Source organism: Setaria italica, chromosome III (assembly GCF_000263155.2).
Source record: "Setaria italica strain Yugu1 chromosome III, Setaria_italica_v2.0, whole genome shotgun sequence".
Classification (NCBI taxonomy): domain Eukaryota; kingdom Viridiplantae; phylum Streptophyta; class Magnoliopsida; order Poales; family Poaceae; genus Setaria; species Setaria italica.
The window spans coordinates 5,896,984-5,919,962 of record NC_028452.1 but is presented as its reverse complement, the minus strand read 5'-3'; the positions used below and the strand labels follow the sequence as shown (position 1 = coordinate 5,919,962).

General features: G+C 45.4%; 3 protein-coding genes and 1 long non-coding RNA gene across 4 annotated transcripts; 2 read left to right on the top strand and 2 right to left on the bottom strand.

Annotated features, from left to right (window-relative positions):
- Positions 1 to 4,187: 4,187 nt before the first annotated feature.
- LOC111256826 lies at positions 4,188 to 6,295 on the bottom strand. Its single transcript, XR_002677113.1, has 3 exons — positions 6,131 to 6,295; positions 4,934 to 5,576; positions 4,188 to 4,413 (listed from the first exon to the last, which is right to left on the bottom strand). It is a non-coding gene; the product is annotated as an uncharacterized LOC111256826 (long non-coding RNA).
- A 2,346-nt stretch (positions 6,296 to 8,641) lies between these two features.
- LOC101757141 (transcriptional coactivator YAP1) lies at positions 8,642 to 10,616 on the top strand. The gene is made up of 2 exons (XM_004960681.3): positions 8,642 to 9,213; positions 9,846 to 10,616. The coding sequence occupies exons 1-2, from the start codon at positions 8,905 to 8,907 to the stop codon at positions 10,242 to 10,244; spliced, it is 708 nt and encodes a 235-aa protein (XP_004960738.1). The 5' UTR covers positions 8,642 to 8,904; the 3' UTR covers positions 10,245 to 10,616.
- A 2,306-nt stretch (positions 10,617 to 12,922) lies between these two features.
- On the bottom strand, positions 12,923 to 16,225 carry LOC101777420 (pentatricopeptide repeat-containing protein At2g22410, mitochondrial). The gene is made up of 2 exons (XM_004963438.3): positions 16,148 to 16,225; positions 12,923 to 14,767 (listed from the first exon to the last, which is right to left on the bottom strand). Exons 1-2 carry the CDS (start codon positions 16,223 to 16,225, stop codon positions 12,923 to 12,925), a joined length of 1,923 nt encoding a protein of 640 aa, XP_004963495.3.
- A 126-nt stretch (positions 16,226 to 16,351) lies between these two features.
- LOC101756723 (adenylylsulfatase HINT3) lies at positions 16,352 to 21,858 on the top strand. The gene is made up of 7 exons (XM_004960680.4): positions 16,352 to 16,773; positions 16,956 to 17,011; positions 19,668 to 19,725; positions 20,299 to 20,365; positions 20,916 to 20,971; positions 21,105 to 21,158; positions 21,286 to 21,858. Exons 1-7 carry the CDS (start codon positions 16,489 to 16,491, stop codon positions 21,412 to 21,414), a joined length of 705 nt encoding a protein of 234 aa, XP_004960737.1. The 5' UTR covers positions 16,352 to 16,488; the 3' UTR covers positions 21,415 to 21,858.
- Positions 21,859 to 22,979: the final 1,121 nt, after the last annotated feature.

Genomic DNA, 22,979 nt, shown 5'->3' with positions numbered 1-22,979 from the left:
CGGTTGATATTTACCAACCCGGACTAGTCCCAACCGGGACTAAAGGGGCCTTTTTCATCTCCCGCGCCTCTCCGTCCTCCTCCCCGCACCTCTCCGTCAACGTTCAGCATTGGCATTCCCCGCGCCTCTCCATCCTCCTCCCCAGCCGTGCCGCGCCCTCCTTTCCCCTAGCCGGCCCCACCGCTACCTCACCGAGCGTCGTCGTCGTCGTCCTCCTAGCCGTCATGCCACTGGCCGGCAGCTCCTCCGCGGCGTTCCCATCGATGCCCCGACGCCCCGTTCTCCTCCTCCGTCAGCCGCCCCTTCGCCTCCACGCCCGGCTCCGCGCCGCGGCACCCTCCTCCTCCCCCGGCCCGCCGGCTTCTCCGCCGCCACACGGCGCCGCACGCCGAGCACTCGGTCGCCGCGCCACTACAGTAGCACCACCGGCCGCCGCCGTCCACCGTCGCCTGGCCGCCTCCCCGACGCCGGGTCCCCTACACCACCATCCATCGATGCCCGACCCCCTACGCCACCATCCGCGATTACATGTGTGTATAACTAATGTCATTATTAGTTGAGATGGGAGACAAAGAGCATGAAAGGTATATAATGGAGCAGATTATTGCTGGCAGTAGTGGCTCAAACGTTCCAAGAACCTGTGCCGAGGATTAGGGTAGCCATCCGGACATGTTCCTCAACATGTCTGATGATGGCAATGATGAGCCCGAGCACAGCGTTAATGACAATGCGGAACAAGATATTGCCGTGATGGAAGGTTCCAGCGAGGGATGTATCATTTTTATTGTTTTTACCCCATCTATAACTTCATATTCATTATTACTATGTACTAATTAATGAATCTTGAACTTTTAGCCCTCTGGATCGATGAATCGAAAGAAGCAGCGAGGTCGTACAAAGATAATTGAGGGAAGGCTTCACATCACTGAAGTGACAGAAGAGGACTAGCCAATTGCTCCCGAAAAAGTCGCTAGAAAGTTCGTGAGTCAATGCGGGGATATTGTAAGGGACAACATGCCCATCAGCATTCGAGAATGGAAGGGTAAAAAAAGATGATCCATACGTGCTCCCACAGACACAGAAAGATATGTTGTGGAAAAATGTCAAGAAACACTTCACACTTCCTGACGGCGTCGATAAAAAAGTTGTGAAAGACTTGATGCTGAAGAAGATGCCAACCCAATTCCAGACCTTCAAGAAAAATCTAGATGCCAACTATATCAAGAACGGCCGAACTCCATATTTTAATGACTGGCCAAAGTTAAGAGATCACTGGAACTCATTTCTGGAAGACAGGAGGAGTGAAGTTAGTGCGAACAAGGTTCGTGTCAACTCAGGCAATGCCCAGAAGAAGGAGTACCATCATTGTCTAGGACGAGGTGGTTACATGAGTGCAATTCCCAAATGGAGAAAGATGGAACAAGACCTAATCGATCGAGGTATCGTACCAACGACTATTGACTGGCCCGATCGATCGAAGAATTGGTACTACGCTCACGGAGGCAACCTTAGTCCTGAGGATGGGACACTTATTTTCAACGAAACAATACATCAAAAGGCCCTCAGGCTTATCAAAAACATTAAAGATGCTAAAGCGGGAAAGTTCAAGCCTGATAGAGAGAACGATGAGCTGACTTCAGCGCTCGGGAATCCCAAACACCTGAATGTTGCCGAGGCTTCGGAGTCGTTTCGTGGAAGTTTGCTTTCCGTAGAGACATCGACATGTACAGAAGCCAGAAGAGAAGAAAGGAACAACAAGAGGAGAGGTGGAGGCGCATGTTAGAAGAAAGGAACAACAAGAGTACATGAACAAGACGTAAGAATGCAGGAAGAAATTAATCGATGAGTGGCCCTGGCAGTTACTGAGATGGCCCAATCTTGAGCACTCCCAGATCCCAACGTCGTCGTCAACCCTTCTCAATGCCGAAGCAGTTGTGCTTCCACAGGGATCCCCGATGAGAACATGCCAAGCTTACCCATGGTTGTGCAGGACAACCAACGGTACCCTATGGATGATATCACTCAGCGCACCTCATGTGAGTTATACAAACCATTTAGCAACCTTACTATTAAGGTATACATATTTATAATTTATACAATTATCTCAATTGATCCACGCCTCAAGAGTTTAATAACTTCTTTATTTCTCCTATATGTACAGGTGGCGTACGGAAGTGCTTTACCAATCCTGTCAGAGCAGACAAGCCCTGGCATGGAGATTCCACCTAGTTACTCCAACGTTGGGGTGGAGTAGATTTGTGATAGTCAATACAAAGACCTAGAGCTCGACCTCCCGGGAGGTGACGGGGAAAGGACACTAGGAGATGCACTTCACGGTATCATTCTATGGCGCAAATGCTACATCATCATCCCCGGCAAGGAGGCATCATTGCTTCCCATAGATCCCCCGCAGCCACCATCTCCTTAGAACTCAAGACCGTCATCTCCAGCACATCCACCTCCAGGACCATCGTCAGCACCGGGACCGTCACATCCTGCTCGATCACCGTCTCCAGACCATTGAATCCTGGTGGTGTGAGCGACGACGACCAAAACACCTCTCCCTGATCACCGTTTGCAGCGCTGGGACTGAAGTATGGTGCGAGCAAGGAACCTGCATCACCTCTCAAGAAGTCACGACCATCGAGGAAGAAAACAAAGAAGTCTGAACCTATTAAGAAGCTAGCAGGTGATATGACTCCTAAGGAATTGGGGGAGGCATCGCAAGCATATGTAAGGGAGTGGATTGAAAAAAAAGCTGCAGGAAGAAAAGCGAAGGAGATGGAGCCTAAGCCAGTAGATTCAGCAAAATTAAAGTTTTTTATTAGGATGAGAAAAGAAGTCAAGAAGACGTTACTATCGAACTACGATCGTTCGTTAGTTAAGTCTTATCAGAAGAAAAAATAAGGAGAGTCGTCGTCCAGTCATACTGTCCCCCAGCTCGGGCAGCAAGATCAGCAAGCAGATAAAGACGCTCTAGCTATAGTAGCTTTGCCTTTAGAACAACAAATCCAGATCATTAAGTTTATAGAAGACAGGTCTATTGCTTGCTGAAGTTCTAGGGCAAGCTGAACCGCCACCTCCAGAAAAGACTATACCTAAATAGCCCTTTGAGTTTGGCAAGCTTCTAGTCAGGCCTGAATTGGTACGGAAGCTCTCAACTAAGATGTATGAATTCCATCAGTGGTACATGGAGCAGTCGGCCAAGGGAAGGGTCATGTTCGCTTTTCGTGTTAAACCGATTGATTTTTTCAGTGAAGGTGAGAAACTCCTGTGGTTGGAATTCAAGGATATTTATGAAGTGTACCATCAGGATGCCCTTGATATCTCTCTCATCAGCGCCTGGGTTTTGTAAATGTGTGTTTATTAGATGTAAATTTTGGCTCAGATCATTATTTTGTGTGTGTGTCTCGTCCTACTAACTGTCTTTCATTTTATGTAGGATACTAATTCAGAGGTGCCGCCAAGAATCCTACTTCAACATTGGCTTCATGGATCCATTGTTAACCAAGATCAGATACGGGATCAACCAAAGTCTACATTAGATGCAATATACAAATTCTTGGAGCAACAAAATTACAAGCAATACATACTACTGCCATACAACTTTAAGTAAGTGTGGGTACCGTCTATTTTCATTTTCCTTTACCTTACCTAATTAATGTTAGTTAGTTCTAATATGAATATTTACGTACGCAGTTTCCACTGGATTCTCCTTATAATTATGATTGATAAAAGCAACATTATTATGTTTGAGTCGTCGAGGAAACCAAAGGTCAAGTACCAAGACATTCAAGACATGCTAAACTTGTAATAATTCTGGACCTTTATCTCTATGCAAAAGTTTGTTTCCTAAATTTTCAACTAACACTCTATCATTCATTATTTTAATTCGCATCGCATGGAAATGATTCCGTAAAACTCACCATGGTGAATTCAAAGAAAAACTTATATAAGTACAGCGTTCCCGTACATATGAAATTTGCACATTTTGTATATTCTATAACACGAATATTTCATAACTTATTTTTCTCCCACGAAAGTGCTTGAGATAGGAACAAGGGAATAATTTATATGAATACTAGGGAATAATTTATATGGATACTACGTCTATGAGCACATGTACCATTTTGTGAGGGACAAGGTGATATCGGATAATATAACTGTACGTAAAATAAACCTATTAATAATTAATTATTTTCTAGCTCTTTATATTTAATTGTTCATGTAACATTCACATATTTCCAAATTACAGATGTTGCGGATTAGAGAAGAACTCATGGATAAGGAGAGGCTTTTGACAATCCAAGAAGCTCTCATAGGATTTCTGGTGGAGGTGATAAATCTCAAAGGAGAATTTTATTATGATGGACATTCAGTAGCCGAACGGAGCACCACCACAATGGGAGGATCCTAAGAATGAAGAGGACAAATTATTGTATACATAGTAATTGTATAAATACTAGTTTGATGCGTATAATATATTAAGAATTGTATATATTATAGTTATAATTAATATTATGAATATGTATACAACATGCATACAATACGAGCGTATACGTGTTAGTAGTGTACGCTAAGGATGTATATGTGTGTGTATACATACATATATATGTGTGTGTGCGCGCGCACACGTGAAGCAACAATTTCCATTAATATGGAAAAGAATTCAGGCCGGTTGAACCGGGACTAAAGGAGGTCTTTAGTCCCGGGTAAATGGGGGACCTTTAGTCCAGAATAGTTAGTCCCGGTTGGTTTTTCGAGAGCTATAAGGCTTACCAACCGGACTAATGCTCAGTTTTCCACCAATGTAGCAAGAACTTAACATTATATCATCATAAGCTATCATAATTTCCACAATGATTATTCCAAAAAAAAAAAGATTCGTTATCTTGTCATAACAGTGAGTTCTGAAATCATCAATGCCACATACCTTGGAAGTGGAAAAAAGCAGCAGGAGCTCTCGATCAAATCTTGTGGCAATGAGATCGCAGTCCCAGATCAAGAACTCGTCGTGGCACCACAACACAACAGCAACAGGAGGCAGTGGACACACACCCCTGAATCCACGGCAGGCAGAGAAGCTTCGTTGTCAGAGGAGCCACATGCGCGCGCGTCCTGTCAACACGACGACGAGGTCGCTGGCGTCACTTTTAAGGCCAAGTACCCGTCCGTCCATTCACCCCTATTCATTGCCTCCGCCGGAATGGGGCCCGGCCCGGCCCGGTGCTCCAACAACATCGGCAGGCTCTTTGAATTGCGCAGCAAACACGCTCGTACTCCTCATCACTCATCGGCTCATCGCACACGCGAGCTTCTTTAGGCGATGTGATCGGGATCAGATCACCTGGCCTCTGCATGAGGGAAAAAGAATCAAGCGCCGGCCGGGAGAATAGATTGTGTTGTGCTGGTGATAAGGACGCCAGCAGCTTGGTTTCTGGTCGTGGAGTTGCCGTCTATCTTGACAAGGATGTGAGAAGCTTTCCTGTGTTCCGGCGTATGATGGGTTGTGTAGTAGTGTCACTGGCAGCTGGGGGCAGGCTGTAGCAAGATGGTCTGAGGTTAGGATGTAACCCCTGCAAGTTTCGATGAAAATGGGCAAGAATGAGTGGCCAGAGGAAACAAAAATGCTCGATGGATTTCGCCAATCTACATATAAATGTAATTTATAATCAAAGTTTAAAAGTAGACTTTAGACAACCAAAACACATTTATTTGTCACTGGAGGCAGTATGTAGTAGTACTATGTACTAATGGGAAAACAATTGGACCTGATCTTGCATCCATGGAAGGATACAGAGACAATAATACGTTCCAGCACGACTTAAAATTCTGAAGGGTACTCACGAGAACGTGACAGCAGGGAAATAATACTATTCAGTTTGTAAAATTCATTGCTTGTTAATAAGTACTATAGCAGTAACTTATATTCCTGCTTTTCTTTAATGCAATTCAGAAACTTGATGGGAATGGATCAATATGGAAAGACTTTGACGAACTTTTTTTATTTATTTTTTCTATCCTAACCATTGATGATCAACTGCTTCAAAAATCAAAGTTGAGTCCCTTAAATGTCAAAACTGTCAAGGAAGTTGAATTGGCCAACCGTTTAAATGATCTCTGTACATACCTTCAGAGGTTTATGTGTTGCAGAGCTCATGTCTCATGGCCACTTCAGAGGCATGGTTAAGATGCTAATAACTGATGCAGAGCAAGCCAGCTGCCCAGACAGAATTTATGGGTACGCCCTTGACCAGGAGAGCAGACAAGTTATGTGTTCATCCACAATTTATACCCTGAAATAAATGGATAAAATATGGAGGTGTATCTTCAGCAGGGAAGGACAATATATATACCAGTGAATGCTACGCGTAGAGGTTCAGAAACTCTGCTCCCATTAAAATGCTCCAGTGGAGTTTATCAACCGACCCATACTAGCAGATGTGACAGACATGTGAATGATTTCTATTTTTTGAAATGCCAGAAAAAAGTTATTTATTACGCCTAGCATCATCCTATTATATGCCTCATGAATTTAGTACCCATGGTAATATTTAGAAAGCCACCATTTTGATGACTCTGCAATTATTTTGTTGCCTACAAGGAACGATAATGTTATATAGTGTGTAGTATCTAATTCTTATCCGTAGACGAGATAACAAAACAATCATAAACATCAGCACCTCACTGAATGCCAATCTCAGCATGGTCTCCAAAGCAGGAAATGTACATGCAGGTAGGTACAGAGGTCTGGATATTAGAAGTAAGGCATGCCTAGATAGAAGTAATGGGACCAACACTTCTCCAAGGGGAAGTGATCGAGTACCTCCATTGCTCCATGGAAAGCTAATCAATTTGTTTCACAAGGCCTCTACGAAGCAACAACAGTTAACATTAACAAAAACACAAGAGCAATTGAAGCCAAGAAGAAGCTGAGCAAGCGACCAGCAGAGAGGACAACAACTCACGAACAATACTCATTTGCTGCGCATTGATACTTAATCACAATGCAACAATCATGTCAATTGATTGCGAGACGATAAGTGCACCACCGCAGGGGTACGCCATCAAGGCACCCAAAACAGTTGGTCCTCGCATCCCTCTGATCAAAACAGTTTAATCACAGGCACTTAACTTACCCTAAACCTGAAGTACGTAAAGTATTTACCATGGAACAGGCGGGAAGAACAGACAAGGTCAAATCAAATGAAGAGGAGGGGCGGCGTCAGGAAGAGAAAGGGAAATTAATAGGGAAAGATGGAGCTTGAATGTGTTCATGCACGCCCCCAACAACCATGGAGAGGCGCCGTTATTTATTGCTGCGGTTGGCACTGGTGTGCAGGAGGAAGAGGAGTAGAAGGCCCAACAAGCAACAAGCCCCTATTTATTCCCCTCCTCGCCCTATTTACTGCATGGGGCTTTCTTGTTGCTTGATGAGACGAACGAAAATGAAATATGTGCGGATGGATGAATAAATGGAAGGCATGAATGCGCACCCACAAGCACAAGAAGCAGTTCATGATTACGGCGGAGTTAATGGACGTAGGTATGCGAGTTTGAGGGTGGTCAGAGGGTACAAGAGAGATTTAATATGACACGGCGGAGGGCGCGCGCTAGCTCTCTGCCTCCGCTGCATCCGCTGCCTGCCTGCCTTGTGGGTTTCCTTCACCTCCAGGCCATGGCCATGGCCGGCCACCGAGAAGCTAGTTGCATCCACTCGATCCTATCTTGTACAAGCTCACACGCATCGGCATCACTTAGTACGCCCCGGCCGGCCGGCCTGTGCAGCGCTGCTGTAGTAGAGGAGGCACTGTTGCAGGGAGGAGGGATGGAAAGCATTGCATTGCATTGCAGGTGGCCGCTAGCTCCAACCGCCGGACGTGCACCACCGGTTTCGGTTTCCCCATTGGACGGGAGCTGGCCGCCGCATAGCTGCACTAAATTCCGTGCACTGTTGTTTCCTAGCTGCCTCACAGCAGAGACACTGCGTTTGTTGCACTCTGTGCTGTGTGGACTGAATGGCATGGCGACCGATTACCACTATGTGTTGGTAAGATGTAAGCATATCCAGATGGATACATAACATATTAACATGTGCTTTCCAATGCAAGTGTATCTTTCTCTGAATTCGTTCGAGATCAAGGTGAAGATCTGTTTTTTATGTATCATCAGTCGATCTACAAAGGCGGCCGCCCTACTGATGCTACCCTCCCTCCTTAACTCCGGTTCAACTCCCTGCACACTGACCGCTGAACCGGCTCAGTCACTTACACCACCCTGCCAAACTTCTGAACAGGCGAACCACCAACATCACCTCAAGTTACAGCAGCTGCTGTTGCGCCCAGCAGGCAGCTGCACCTGCTGCTGCTGCTGATATCCTTCAAATCCTACCAGCCATGCAGCGGCTTCTCTTACAAGGCAAGCAATGGCAAGGCCATATGCATATGCATGACGCTGCTAGATTTTGTGGTGGCTTCTCCTGGGCTGTGGGCTAGCTGCTGCTGCCGCGGCATTATGACGTGTACAGTCCGGGGCATGTAGAGCAAGGCAAGGCCCTCCTTATTAAATGGGGGAGGAAGGAGGGAGGTGGTGGAGAGATTTGCGTCATTTAAGGTCACTCTAGCTCTACTTGTCACCTTCAATGCCCGGCCTGCCCTCACGTTAATGCGGGCTGGGTTGGATGAAGGCCATTCAAGAACCCTCCTCCCCCTCCCGCGCGCCCTTCTTTAGTGCCCACGCCCTCCCCTGCATGAGCTCACCTCAGCTGAGCATGACCCCATCAATCAAAACCACCACGCAGCAGCAGCAGCAGCTTCTCTCTCACGCTCACACTCCCTCCCCTTCCTCTTCCTGGAGACGTGTATAAATAGAGCCTTGCCGTTGATCGATCGGCCAGCCACGATCATGACCACCGAGTTCCTCCGGGTCAAGAAGTTCCACCATCAGCAGGAGGCCGACGACCTGAGCCTGAGGAAGAGGATGGAGCTGCAGCCGGAGCTGTCGCTCGCCCCGGCGGCGTGGCAGGGCTTCGCCGCCTCCCCCGCTCCAGCCGCCAAGAGCTCATCGTCCGAGTCCGATGGCACCTCCAGGAAGAAGAGGAAGCACTACGCCGACGGCGCCGGCTGGGAGGAGCCTCAGCAGCCGCCCGCGAGCCTGGAGCTGCAGCTCAATGACCCGCTGCCACTCGACTGGGAGCAGTGCCTCGACCTCCAAGTGAGTAGCTAGGACTCTCCCTCTCTACTAAGACAGCCATATTTCTTCTCCAGTTGCATCTCCTACCATGCTAGCTCTGTTATTCCATCCAGTTCATGACTACCATGACCATGAAATAAATAAGAACTACTGTAATAATAGTCTCACTCATGTTGATCGTCGTGTCCTCACGTGCATAGATGTAATGTGCATCTAACATGCCGGCTGCACGTGTCGACGGCCAAAGCTAATCAGCAACAGAGGCAATATAATTGGTAGTGCTAGTGCACAACTACTCCTATTCCTAGAAGTGTCCTGCCGCTGACGTGGCGTGTACGTGAAAAACCGACGCGACGTCGAGCTGGCAGAAATAGCGCAGGGCACAATACTAGCTAGCTAGGCAACTGCACCCACATGGCCAATAGCGGCAACGCATGTAACGTGCGCGCCCTTGTGGCAGTTGCCACTACTATTTCTGAAACTCGCAAGTCTTCACGAGCTAGATCAGGGCCCAAAAGGATGAATGAATTCAATGGATGGATGGATATGGATGAGAAAGAACCATGCTGTCATGATTGCCTCATCATTGTATTTGTATATTTGTATGCTTTCTGATGCTAGTTTCGTACGTTGTGAATTTTTTGGGCATGCAGTCCGGGCGGATGTATTACCTCAACAGGAAGACGCTGAAGAAGAGCTGGGTCAGGCCGCGGGAGCAGAGCGTGAACCTCGACCTCAACATCTCCACGGCCGCCACCATCGATGACACCACCAGCGCTGGCGTCGTCGCTGCTCCCGACGAGGACGCCGAGCCGACGAAGAGGCCAACCGGCGCCGTGAGCTCCGGCGGCAACAACAACATGGTGGCCGTGCCGTGCGCCAACTGCCACCTCCTCGTCATGCTCTGCAAGTCCTCCCCGTCCTGCCCCAACTGCAAGTTCGTGCAGCCGCTGGCGCCAACCACGCCGCGGGGGGCCATGCCGCAGCCGCCAGCGCATCGGAGGCTCCATGCCGCCGTCAAGCCGCTGGAGACCCTGAGCCTCCTACACTAGGCGCGCGCACGCCACCGCCAGCAGATGATTGTAGAAAGGAAAACCCTAGTTGAGTAGTGGTGCATGGGTTAGTACCTGGCAACCTGGGCATGACTGGCTAAGCAGCATGTTAATCATGTTATAAGCATAAAACGGTGAGATGGCCAGTTGCAAGTAAAACTATATATATTAATGTTGCTGAGCAGTCGGTCAATTAATTAATAGTAATGGCGACAGATCGATGTGGTGGTAGTAGCTAGCTAGCCAGAGATTGGATATACACATATTACATGCGTCAGTCAGTACACTCACTATAGCTGCTGCACTGCAAGAAGTCTGCAACACAGCAACAGCAAGCTTCAATGAAACTGAGGCGGCAATCAGACAGAGACAGTGAATGTGTCGTCCTTTAATTTCCACGCCTTGCGCTTCCACCCCCATTGAAGAAGGCCGGTGGTTGCATCGGCATCGCCATGGCCTCTCCTCGCCGATCCCCTCGGCCACCACCGCGACACGGCCATAAAGGCCTTGACTGCCAGCCCCTCTCACGCTAGAGGGTAAAATTGTTGGGGTCCGGCCGGGTGGTAGATTTGGGCGCGCGCGTGGCATGAATGCCGCACATACTGGATAGATCCGTGGTCGCGAGCAAATGAACACGCGCGTACGTACATTCTATTCCCTTCCCCTTGTCTCCTATTCCCAAAACACATGGGGTTAGCCGGTTAGGCGCTGGCTGGAGTGAATAAGCGCCTGAGTGCTACAGGCGCCTGAGTGGTCACAAAAGGTGATCAGGGGGATCCTAGGATCATGGCCATGGGTGCAAGTGCAAAGCTAGCTACTGCAGAGCGCCACTCACCACAACAGCCAGCAGGTGCACAGGAAGAAGCACAAGCACCTCCCCAATCCCCATGCTGATCTTCCTACTGCCTGATGACACTGCAAATGCATGGCAATGTGTGCAACTGCAATACAAGCAGTCTTTTTTAACCTTTTCTGAATTGAGTTTGTTCCTGTAAATTTGTACCTAGAATTTTGCATGGGTGTAGACCATGCCTTTACTTGGCTACTACACCTTACAAAGTTTTCGAGAATTTCTGAAAACTTACACCCTTGTTTTTTGTCCTAACCTGCATCATTTTCACCTGACTTGTGGTCCCTTACACAACAGAAGACAAATAGCGACAACAGTGAGCATGTCCGGGTTGAACTGACCACAGTGACATGTAATTGCACCCATGGACTGTCGAAAAACTATGGCAACAGTGGCCTGTTGCGCCACGGTGTGCCGGATCGATGTGTATAAATCACCGCAAAGGTGGCATTCAATTAGGTTGGCGTTTATTGCCATATTAGGCTGCCGGTTGGCCCAAAAGTTAGGTGGTTTCTCAGTTGCCCATCTATGATGAATTTGGATAGGCCTTCAAGTGGTAGTACAATCTATAGTACTTTAGGTACTATTGCCCAGAGAGGGAACAGCTTATTAGTTATGCATTTATGGCTGGAATGAACTTACTCTAACATAAGTAACTACTAACGCAATAGGATTACACACTGTTCATGCATCTAATGGTCAAAGAAGATGAAGGCCTGACGCTGATACATGCTTAGAGACATGGTCAGCATCAATCAGTCACCACAGTACCGTGAGTCTACAATTCTACGGTCTACACAAAACACATGTGACACAAGCAAAACACAAAATTCTGTTTTCTAGATATACCCCGGCTAGGATACTAAAGGATTATTTTCGGTTTGTTTTGCAATTCTATGACTCTAGATTTGCCATGTTGCATGTATTGGATGGAAACAAAACATAAACGTTCAGATGAATATATCTTGGATTAGGATCAGAGCTAATTGAGTAGTTGACTGGTGATGTCATATAACTTTCTCATATGTCCCAGGGTGTATAGAAGATATTAAACGACTCCACTAGAGCTAGTAGTTTTATGAAAGCGCCTACATGTTTTCCTGCTCTGGTGGTAACTAGAATATGCGTTTCAGATTTCCAGTTAAGGCATTTCACAGCATTGTGATAAATTTCGAGAAATGGACATCTGGTACCACCATTTCTATGACTTAACTGATTAATTTAGCAAAAGAAACTCTGATGCAACGTACCTGAATGACATATAGGAAGGCCTTCTGCTGAAGCGGCAACTAGGACATCTGCAAGAGAGACACTCCACCTAAAACCTCCACAGCATGCCATTCACACCTATAGGCAAAATATAACATAACTAAAGCATTTACATGATAAAAACATATTAATTAAATAATCTAAAGATAAAAACATATAACTAAGCCTGAAGAGGACTTACACAGTTAGTTGATGAGAAAGAACAGATAGATTTCAATCGAGTTCATTGCACACAAACTGTTCCATGGCACACATCTGACTGAAATCGGGATTATTGTGTAACAGTCACAGTGACTGTGCATCAGATATGGACTACTCTGCTTTCTCTACCCGTATACTCGGCATCTTTAAAGTTTTAACAGTATGAACTCATCTAACTTTCAGGCCACAATGCATGAACCAAGTACAAAACAGTACAATGTCAAAGAAAATATGTTCATCAGTAAGCTGATCTTTAAATATATAAAATCCTGTCTGCTGCTACCTTCTCCTTTTTCTTTCTACAGTCAAAGCCAATTATGAGGTGCATGAACGTGGGAGCCAAGACTCAGCAGACATATCAAGCAGGAGGAATATAACCTTCTGTTTTTAAATGAATGTAAACATTCTCCAATGCAGTATATATATCTTCTGAGTGGACATGTGAAACATCTGCCGCCAAAAACTCATGAAACTTCCCATCCACTTTGATAGAACTACAGCCGGGATTCTTCTTTATGCCTCTATCTCTCATCACTGTCCTAAGCATTTTCACCTGGTCCCATTTGCTTTTACTTGCATATATTTGGCTCATAAGTACATAGATTCCACTGTCTGAAGGATCTAGCTCAGCAAGCTTATCTGCAGCACATTCACCAATCTCAACATTACTATGCATTCTGCATGCGTTTAAAAGAGCGCCCCAACCAGCCACATCAGCTCCAATTGGCATACTTCTTGCAACTTCAAATGCCTCTTCTACAAGTCCAACTTTACCCAGAAGATCAATCATACAAGCATAATGTTCAGCCCTGGGTTCAATCCCATAAACCACCTTCATTTCTTTGAAATGGTGCTTCCCTTCTGAAACTAAACCACCATGACTACACGCAGAAAGTACCCCAATATATGTGATCTCATCAGGCAAAATACCAGTTCCTTTGAACTGCTGAAAGAGATGAAGAACTTCTTCAGACTGACCATGCAAGGCATGGGCCATGATCACCGAGTTCCAACTTACTAAATTCCTTTCCTCCATGTCGCCAAATAATCTTGATGCAGAACCCACATCTCCACATTTCGCAAACATATCGATGAATGCATTGCCTAGATTCACTGTAAGCCCAACCTTATGAGTGACAATGTAAGTCTCATACAGCCAAATACCAAGATCCAAGCAACCCAACTGAGCACATGCCGACAGAACACTCACGAGAGTGGCATCAATCGGCTCCACTCCTGCTGCAACCATGTCATTGAACATCCTCACAGCTTCCCCCGGTTGATTTGCCTGTGCGTAAGCTGCAATCATGCAAGTCCAAGAAACCGTGTTCCTCCTAGGCATTTCCTCAAACAGCTGCACCGCACTCTCCAAATCACCACACTTAGCATATGCACTGACCATGCTCGTCCAGGAGTACACATCCTTGGCTGCCATTCCATCGAAAACTTCCTTAGCAGAGGCCAAACACCCACACTTCCCAAACATATCAACCAGTGCATTCTCCAAGTTAACGCTCGTGCCAATACCACTCTCAGCAACGCAACAATGCACCGTCCTCCCCAGACCCAGCAGCCCCATCTGCCCAACAGCCGAGGCTGCGGCGACCAGTGTGACCCCGTTCGGCCACATGCCCTCCGATACCACCATCCTGCAGAACACCCGCCACGCCTCGTCAGGCAGCCCACCGCGCGCGTATCCGTCCACCAGCGTCGTCCACGAGACAACGTCCCGGTCGGGCATTTCGTTGAACACCTTCTGCGCGTCGGGAAATGACATGCTGCTGGCGTAGAAATGCACCAGCGCGTTCCCCACGAGCATGCTCTGGCCGAACCCTCGCTTGAGGGCGACGCAGTGGACGGCTTCGCCGGGGGACGAGGCGGAGGCGGCGGCAGCTGCTGCTTTGAGGGCGAAGACGATGGTGCGCGCGTCGGCGGGGAGGCGGTCGCGGATCACTCGGCGGAAGAGGGCGAGCGCGCGGGCAGGGAGGCCGGCGCGGAGGAAGCCGCGCATCATGGTGGCGAGCATGTACGCGTTGGGGCCCTCGGCGCATTGGGCGAGGACGGCGGCGGCGTGGGCGATGCGGGGCGGGTCGGAGAGCGCGCAGAAGGCGAGGAGGCGGGAGGCCGGGAAGCGGTGAGCGGCGAGGCCGGTGACGGTGAGCAGAGCCTGGAGCTGGAGGAGGCGGCGGAAGGATGCGCAGCGCTCGAGGAGAGAGAGCAGCGGGTGGGTCACCACCAGGTTGCGGTTCGTGTTCCACGCCGGCCGGGGGTGCGGCGCCGTCGCCGCGGGGGCGGGGAAGGGCCGCGGCGGCGGCATCCTCGTTGGAACGCCTGCGCGGGCGCGAAGATTTGACTGAGCGTGCGATTACTAGAGCGTCTCCAACAGAATTACCCTCCAAAGTAGAAAGTAGGTGATATCCACGTTGCCATCCCATGTCAAATACTCTCCCACACTCTCTAAACTTCAAATCCGCATTGCCATCCCATACCAAATACTCTCCCACACTCTCTAAACTTGACGAGCGAGTTTAACTTGCCAAATGTGCGTCCCGTTTATAAAATGGAGAGTATGTTGTAATGCGAAATAGAGATGTCTTTAGATTGGATAGAAAATGTAGATTTTTAGAGAGAAACCTAGCTATTGAGATTTGAAGAGTGAGAAATGGATAGTATGTTAGAATAAACAACTTGATATAAAAGAAATTTTTTGAGCAACTTGGTTAGAGAGAAAAAAATGGATAGTCCGTGGAGTTTCTCTAATCCCATAACCGTTTGAAGTTCAATAAAATGTTTCGAAGTTTTGAAGAGTTTAGATTGGAGTTGCATGAAAAAATGGATAGTCCGTGGAGTTTCTCTAACCCCGTAACCGTTTGAAGTTTAATAAAAGGTTTCGAAGTTTTGGAGAGTTTAGATTGGAGTTGAAAGCTTAAAAATTATCTAAGTCTTCGGGAAGAGTTCGTTTGATACAAATATCGGAAAGAATTCATTGTTAATTTGTACTTCCAATCAAAGATCACTATCACCCAAGCTCTGATATCTGGTTATATTTCCATTTACGTTGCCACTCACTAAATTGTACTACCAATCAAAGATTACAATCACCCACCCACTACTCCATAATGCATATGGACAGCCACAAAACGTGGTGTTGGCTAATCGAGCTGGGTCAAAGTTGAAGAGATTTATCAAAAGAAAATATGCAAAAAGCTCTTGATGGAACGAGAATGAGGAATGTTGGATCTTGGATTATTTTTTTTCCTTGCTGAAGGTGTAAGCGAAGGCACACTAAAAGCAACCCAAGTCAGCAGTTAGTGGACCCCCGGTTGACTCAAGATCCCCTGTGCGTTTACTAAAGCCAAGTGACGGTAGTCAACAAACATGGACCCCACCTGTCAGGGTGCTGCTACCCAGCCGCCTCTCTCCACTCTTGAACCCACTTACACTGGGCTCCACAACGCTTAGTCCCACTTGTCTGTGGACCTAATAAAATCCGCCCTAAAACCACGTCATCGAGCTGACGAGCACCGACAGGTAGGGCCGCTACACACACTGGGCCTGCACGTCAGTGAGCCGCCCACCACACAGTTTTGTTCCTCCCGCCAGGCGCCAGCACGCACATTGACACATTGTCACGGGGGGCCCGCACGCCGCCCAGAACCATCTCACGCCATCTACTGCTACGTGGGTCCCCAGGTGACCTCGCCCCCACATGACAGTGAAGCAGGCCCCAGCGGAGCCCACACCTCCGGATAAAAAGCAGCGACCACACAAGCAAGCGACCACACCACCATCTCATCTCCCCGGCTCCCCCCACTCCTTTGATTTGTCCTCTTCCTCTCCTTCCCACGCCACCGCGCCCGAACTCCAAAGCCCGCCCCGCGCCGCGCCCGCGCGCCAGCCAGCCACCGCCGCCACCTCACCCAGATGCCGCCGCCGCCGAGCTTGTCGACTCCTGCGCCGGAGCGGCGCCTCGCGGTGCTGCTCTCCCACTTCCGCCCGTGTCTCGAGGCCCCGCGCGCCACCACCCGCCTAGCCAGCGCCGAGCGCCACGGTACCGCGGCCGCGGCGGTGGCCGAGGCCGAGGCGGAGGCGGAGGCGGAGCTCTCTGCGTCCCCCTGCGCTGCCGCAGGAAGCGGGGAGGCCCAGTCCTCCGGGGGAGGAAACTGCGTGTTCTGCAGCATCGTCACGGGCGCCGCACCAGCCTTCAAGGTCAGTCGCTCTGGTTACAATCGTCGCTACGCCAGGCGTTATCTGCTTGTCCTGGTTTTCCCAGACCGTTTGTGGAGTTGGGGTTTTAAATTTGCTCTCGCGATGGCTGCGTGCGTCACGTGTTGATGAACCGATTGCTTGTTTATTGACGGATTCGGTTTGTTGTGTGCTGCATTTTGCAGCTGTACGAAGATGATGAGTGCTTGTGCATCCTGGATGCTAAACCGCTAACAACTGGGTAAGGGTTTAACGCGCTTCTCGCTTCTCAGCTCTATCGTTACTTCGATTCTCGCATTAGTGTGCTTAATTAATTTGGTTGTGTTATTTGGTTAGTCGTGCACGCTGCTCGCCCTCAAGTTGACACAATATAGGCATGTATGAAATGTGAATTCCCCCTATGGTCTTTCGATTTTACTTGAGTGCAGCACGTGCAGCTTTTGTTATTTGTGTGCAACAAGCTTTTGTTTCTTTGTTTGCATGTTGGATCGATGTGGATTGGCAAATATTTTGAAAACTATGGTATGTTGCATGTATTCAAGGTCGAGAGGAGATAATTCGCCCGGTACCAAGGGTAGTTTGATCTTTCTATTTATGCAATTGGCTCTAGATAGTATGGCGAGTAAATTGCACCCACGATACAACTTGTCAAGTGGGTGCAGATTGGTCCAACAACTTGTAAAATAATCAGTCCAGTACAATAACTTGATAGGTGGGTGCAGATTGGACCAATAACTTGTAAAATGTTCAATTTAGTAACATGACAAATTGGTGCATCCGCAGTCCAAATGTTATAACGAGCAACATATTTGCTAATGCCAGGTATATATATTCATGTCGGAACAAATTATTGAGCATATATTGTTTGACCATTGATATTCGTGTCGCAATGGCAATGTACCTGGACAAGATTAGAACCTTCAGTATTTTTAGAAAATTAATGTTATGTCTTCATATTAATTATTTTTTATACTGATTTGATTTTTATGAGAAATATTTAATTCCATATTTAATAATTGATAAGTTCATCGTCACTATTTTTTACATGCTTATTATATGCATTGTTCAGCTAAAAATAATATGTAATGCATAAAATACCTTTAAGGAGTTTGGTATAAATAATTTTTAAAACCTCGAATACTTGCTTAGAATGGGAAGATGAGCTAAAAGAACACACACAAACATGTTTGCATATATTTGTTGAATGCATGAGTAGAAGTGCAAAAAAAAACCTAAGGTCACACGGTCTCTATTATAGACTTTAGTTTCCCGTAATGCCAATGGTGTAGTTTCTTTAATTTTAACTAATAATAATAAGTAATATACATAGTTGAGAAGCAACAACTTAGTCATGATCAATAACTTTTATTGATAAAAATTAAGAATTTGACTGAAAGAAAATTCACATGTCCATCTACTTTGCTTAATACGTTGTCATTATAACATTTGGATTGTAGGTGCACCAATTTGCCAAGTTACTGTACTAAATTGAGTATTTTACAAGTTGTTCGACTAATATGCACCTACCTATCAAGTTATTATACTAAATTGAGTATTTTATAAGTTGTTGGACCAATTTGCACGCACCTGACAAGTTGTTGTACAGTGGGTGCAATTTACTCTAGTATGGCAGTACATGATCCCCGTTAAGAGATTTTGGCTGTCCACAGTTTAGTACTTCAGTTTGAGTCAATACCATCCAGACATGTTCATCTGATAGGCTGTATTTGGATGTGGATACTCGTCGAAGTTTAAGTACAAGATATTGAAGATGTTGCACTTGGTTCACATTATTACGTCCAAGTATTATTTGGTTGCTGGAGATTCTTATGCATTCAATAGGCCATCAGATATTCAAGTTTCTGCACTAGGGTGAGTGAATGAGATAATTAATGCTCAGCGCAAAGGGAAATGTAATTGGTACATGTCTGGACTAAATGTTTGATATTCGAGTCTTTGGATGGATCATAGCTACCATTCATAAGTAATTCTATTCTGTACTTGCAACTGTAAAAATGTAAAACAATGAAAATGGGATATGCCACCTAATTGGATCTAGACATCTCTGCTGTTGTTTGTTGTCATCATTTGGTGTTTTTAAAAGGAAATGTAAATAGCATTTTTCATCCCTGAGTTTGACCTTTGATTTGTGCACTAGATGGTATGTGTACTTTTTAAAGCTGTGCAATTGTTAGTCTTGTAGAACTGCTTCTTTGGTGAGGCTAGAAGTTGGAGTGCTGTGGTCCTATGATTGCCTATGACATCGTACGGCACTGTGGTATCGATCAGCTCAGATATGTCATATGTTCCCAATAACTACCAGTGGCACTCTTTTAAAATTTGGTAGTTGGTTGCAGTTTTTTTATAGCTGAACTTTTATATTTTCTCATTATCTGGGTAATGAAATTTCAATGCATATAGACATCGATTCTACTTTTGGTGACATGTCTTCACTTTGGTGGCTTTGCTGTACTGCGAAATGTTACCTGTAACATTATTATAGTGCATTTAAGAAACCATGTCATTTTGAACTAACTAGCATGGAGAAGTATATCTCTAGAGTTGGAATTGGTATTACATCAGTCTTGACTACAAACATGAATATATTTAGTAGTGGTTTACAGCTTAAAATTTTTTTGGTTGGTCAAACTCTATTAGCTAACGTCGTTTATTTCCTGTTCTAGGGCATGCCACATAGTTGTCTGGTGCTGATGTGGCAATGCGGTAGCACATTTGAGTTGACTGCTTAACAATTTCTTAATTGATCCTTCAATTATTATTTTTGGTCTTATCTCCTGCTCCTACTCCCTTGCCATATTGCCATCTGTACCTAAATATCATCTCAAGTCAATGTATTCTCTTAATTAAAAATAATTTGTTTTCTGTTTCCACTGTAGGCATTCTCTGATCATTCCAAAAAGCCATTATCCATCACTGCAAACAACACCAGCCACTGTAAGTTTTGGTTATCACAAAAACATAGAAAAGCTTCATATTTATGCAGTTTACTGGATAAGCTATTTCTTGGGCACAACTTGCTGTTTATATTCCACTGTAAACTTAATGTGGAGTTTTTTCTTCAAAATTTTACTCTAAATTCTTTGTTGGGCAATCCACTCTCTTCAGTCATCACCTGAATGGCTTCGATAGGCATTCTACACTTCATGGTCAATTATCACCACATTCCTCCATTCTTTGGATATTTTCACCACATCACCTAAATTCTTTTCTTTTACTTTTGGCATATGACCGTTCTGAACAAGAACATAAGTTGTATACTGTTTTGCATTTCTATATCTAGAAATTATGTATAAAATAAATTCTACAGTATATTGTGCTTGTTGTGGCTCCACGATTCTTGTTTATCAGTTGTCACAGCTACATATTAAAATTTATCTTATGCTAAACTATATTTTCCATAGCACATCTTGCATTTTATAATTCATGAAATTATATGCTGCTTATGTTGTTCGGTGCACAGCATTGTTGGGTAGTTCTGTAGATTAATCGTTTATTGTCTAAATTCAGGTACTAGCAGCTATCTGCTCTAAACTGCCACTCCTGGGTACTGCAATAATGAAAGCTACTCAATGTGGTAGGTAATTCAAAACTTTACTGGCCTCTTAGCCTGTATATTATTGGGACAATTAGCTAGTATTCACACTGACCCCTGATAAGAGACTATTACATAATAAGGTTTTGCTTGTTTAAACTCCATCAAGTTGATAGTAACAAAATCCTATCAGAACTGCATTTTTCTTTATGTTCCTTTTTCTCTTGTAAGTTATATACATCAGAATATGTGAACATTTGCGCTAAATATGTTCTTGAATACTCCTCTCTGATCTTAAATATATGATGCTTAGGACAAGCAAATTAGTTTATTTAAGCATGGAGGTAGTACTTTTTTACATGCTGCATTAATGTGTGCCTCACAAGTCATAAGTTTCGATGAACATAGGTTTCCCCCTACCTTGTGCTTATGTAGTTATGGATAGATGTGTCTAGTGTGCTGTAATTATATTTCATTCTTTACTCATCATATAAGGGCTTCAGTTAGTAGAACTTATCTATGTCATCTCTTATCACCTACTTAAGGTGAGCATACTACTTTGGTTTTCCCTAATAGTACCTTTGTTATTTAGATGCATTCAATGTGCTAATCAACAATGGAGAGAAGGCAGGGCAAGTTGTTTTTCACGTGAGTAATATGACATACCTGTGACATAATTTTTAACTATCTGACTTGAAGAAATATATTGTACTATTAGCTACTAGCTATACAACATTGAGAATCTGTCAACCAAGTTTTGTTAATAGAGATTTTATTGCAGACTCATGTCCACATCATTCCCCGTAGCAAAGATGATAACCTGTGGTCTTCAGAGGTAATGAGAAGATTGACTCCTTTTATGCATAAGTAATTGGAAAATATGTAGCATTTATGCTCGTAATGTAAGGACATCTTCTCACATACTTTTCATTGATATACTGGACTTGTGAACATTTCCACAGACCTACTCAAGGAACCCGATTTCACATGGCCAGGAAACTAAGAATCTTGTTAGCAGCATCAAGGAAGTGCTCTCTTCTTCCCCAGAAGACTACAGTACTGTAATGTCATCCACGCCAAAGGCATTCTGAAACAGCTCAACAAGACTGTAGATAACCAATTCAACAGGCATTTTTTCTTTTCCATCTCATTCAGCTTGAAGAGCATTGCTGGGAGATGAATTGATGTACAGCTTCATCTCAGTCATGCCTTGAAATTTTGGCAGTAACTGACAAAAGTACTCGTCGTAGGAAAGGCAAAAGCGGTAGATCTATGGTCATAGTTGGTACGGGATAGTGATAGGAAAGCATCTCGCAAAGAACTGTAAATATTTGGTTTCTTAAACTTGGTAGGCCTAAGACTGTGGTATCAATTGGGGGAAGTAAGAACTCGGAACCGGCAAACCTCGGCCTGGAGTAGATGGTGGATTCTATCCGCACGATATTTTGATCTCTTCAGAACCTAGGAGACATGGGTATATATGAATGAGTACATATGGTGGAGAATTGAATCTCACTAGCTGTTTTCTTTCTGAAGCAGATGAAACAGTAGGTCACCGTGCATATCTTCTCTATATCTGATCATTCGAATTCCAAGTGCCTGCGCCTTGTTTAGAACTAGGCCCGCTCATTGCTGCGAGTTTGAGAATTGCAGGATTCGGGAATCACATACTGATGGCATGTCGCTCGTGGTATTTCTTCGATGAGAATAGAAATCAATGATGCATATGATCGGTTGCAATTGGTCAAAAGACACCGAGATTAGGACGCAATCGTAGTCAATTGCCCTTCAGGGAAACAATAATAGTGTTCTGAGAAATATCAAGCCCAATCCATGGCCAATTGAGCACAATGGACAGTAGGTAGTAAAGAAAGATGAATCCAAAATCCAAGAGTCACCGAAAAATGCACATGCTTCTCGTTATTGCTATCTGGGGTCACATTTTGTTGGAAAAAAATGAATATATATCCTATCTGTCGCATATAATTCACGCCTATAACCTGCAGCAATGCGCTGCTGTTCACCTAGTGGTACACAATCACCATTGGACATCGTTACATTACTGAAACTTATAGCCTTTCGTATTAGATCACATAAAGGATTCGCCTGACAGTGGTATGTAATATTGTCAGTCAGCAATATATCTCATATTCTCATCCCCAATTTTCGCGCTCTGTGTCCTCATTTCTCAAGAAACACCATCATCCAGATGGGCATAGAGCCATAGAGGTGAAGGATGAATAAAAGATCAGCTTTACTGTCCGTCAGAACTTCCTACTGCAGTACTGCTGTCAAGATCCATTCTACTGAATTCAAATCTGTGCATCCACACATGAACTGAACCATGAAACCATGGAAAAGATAGGCCAAACGCATCAAATCTGGCGCTGTTTCCCAATGTATTCCTCGCTCCCATAGTCAGAATCTTGCAATTTTTCAGGTTTAAATGCCCGTATCCACACATGCTTTACTCTCTGAAGAGACGCTCCTCGTCCGCGGCTAGCTGGAGGGGCCTCACTCCGGCCGGTCCCTTGCTTCCATCCCCTTCCTCCTGTAATGCCGCGCCCGCGTGTGTCTCGCCGTAGCCACGCCCCTGCAACTGGGCAGGTATGCCTATGCATTGCAAAAGCTCTGCAACTGACTCACTGTCATCGAT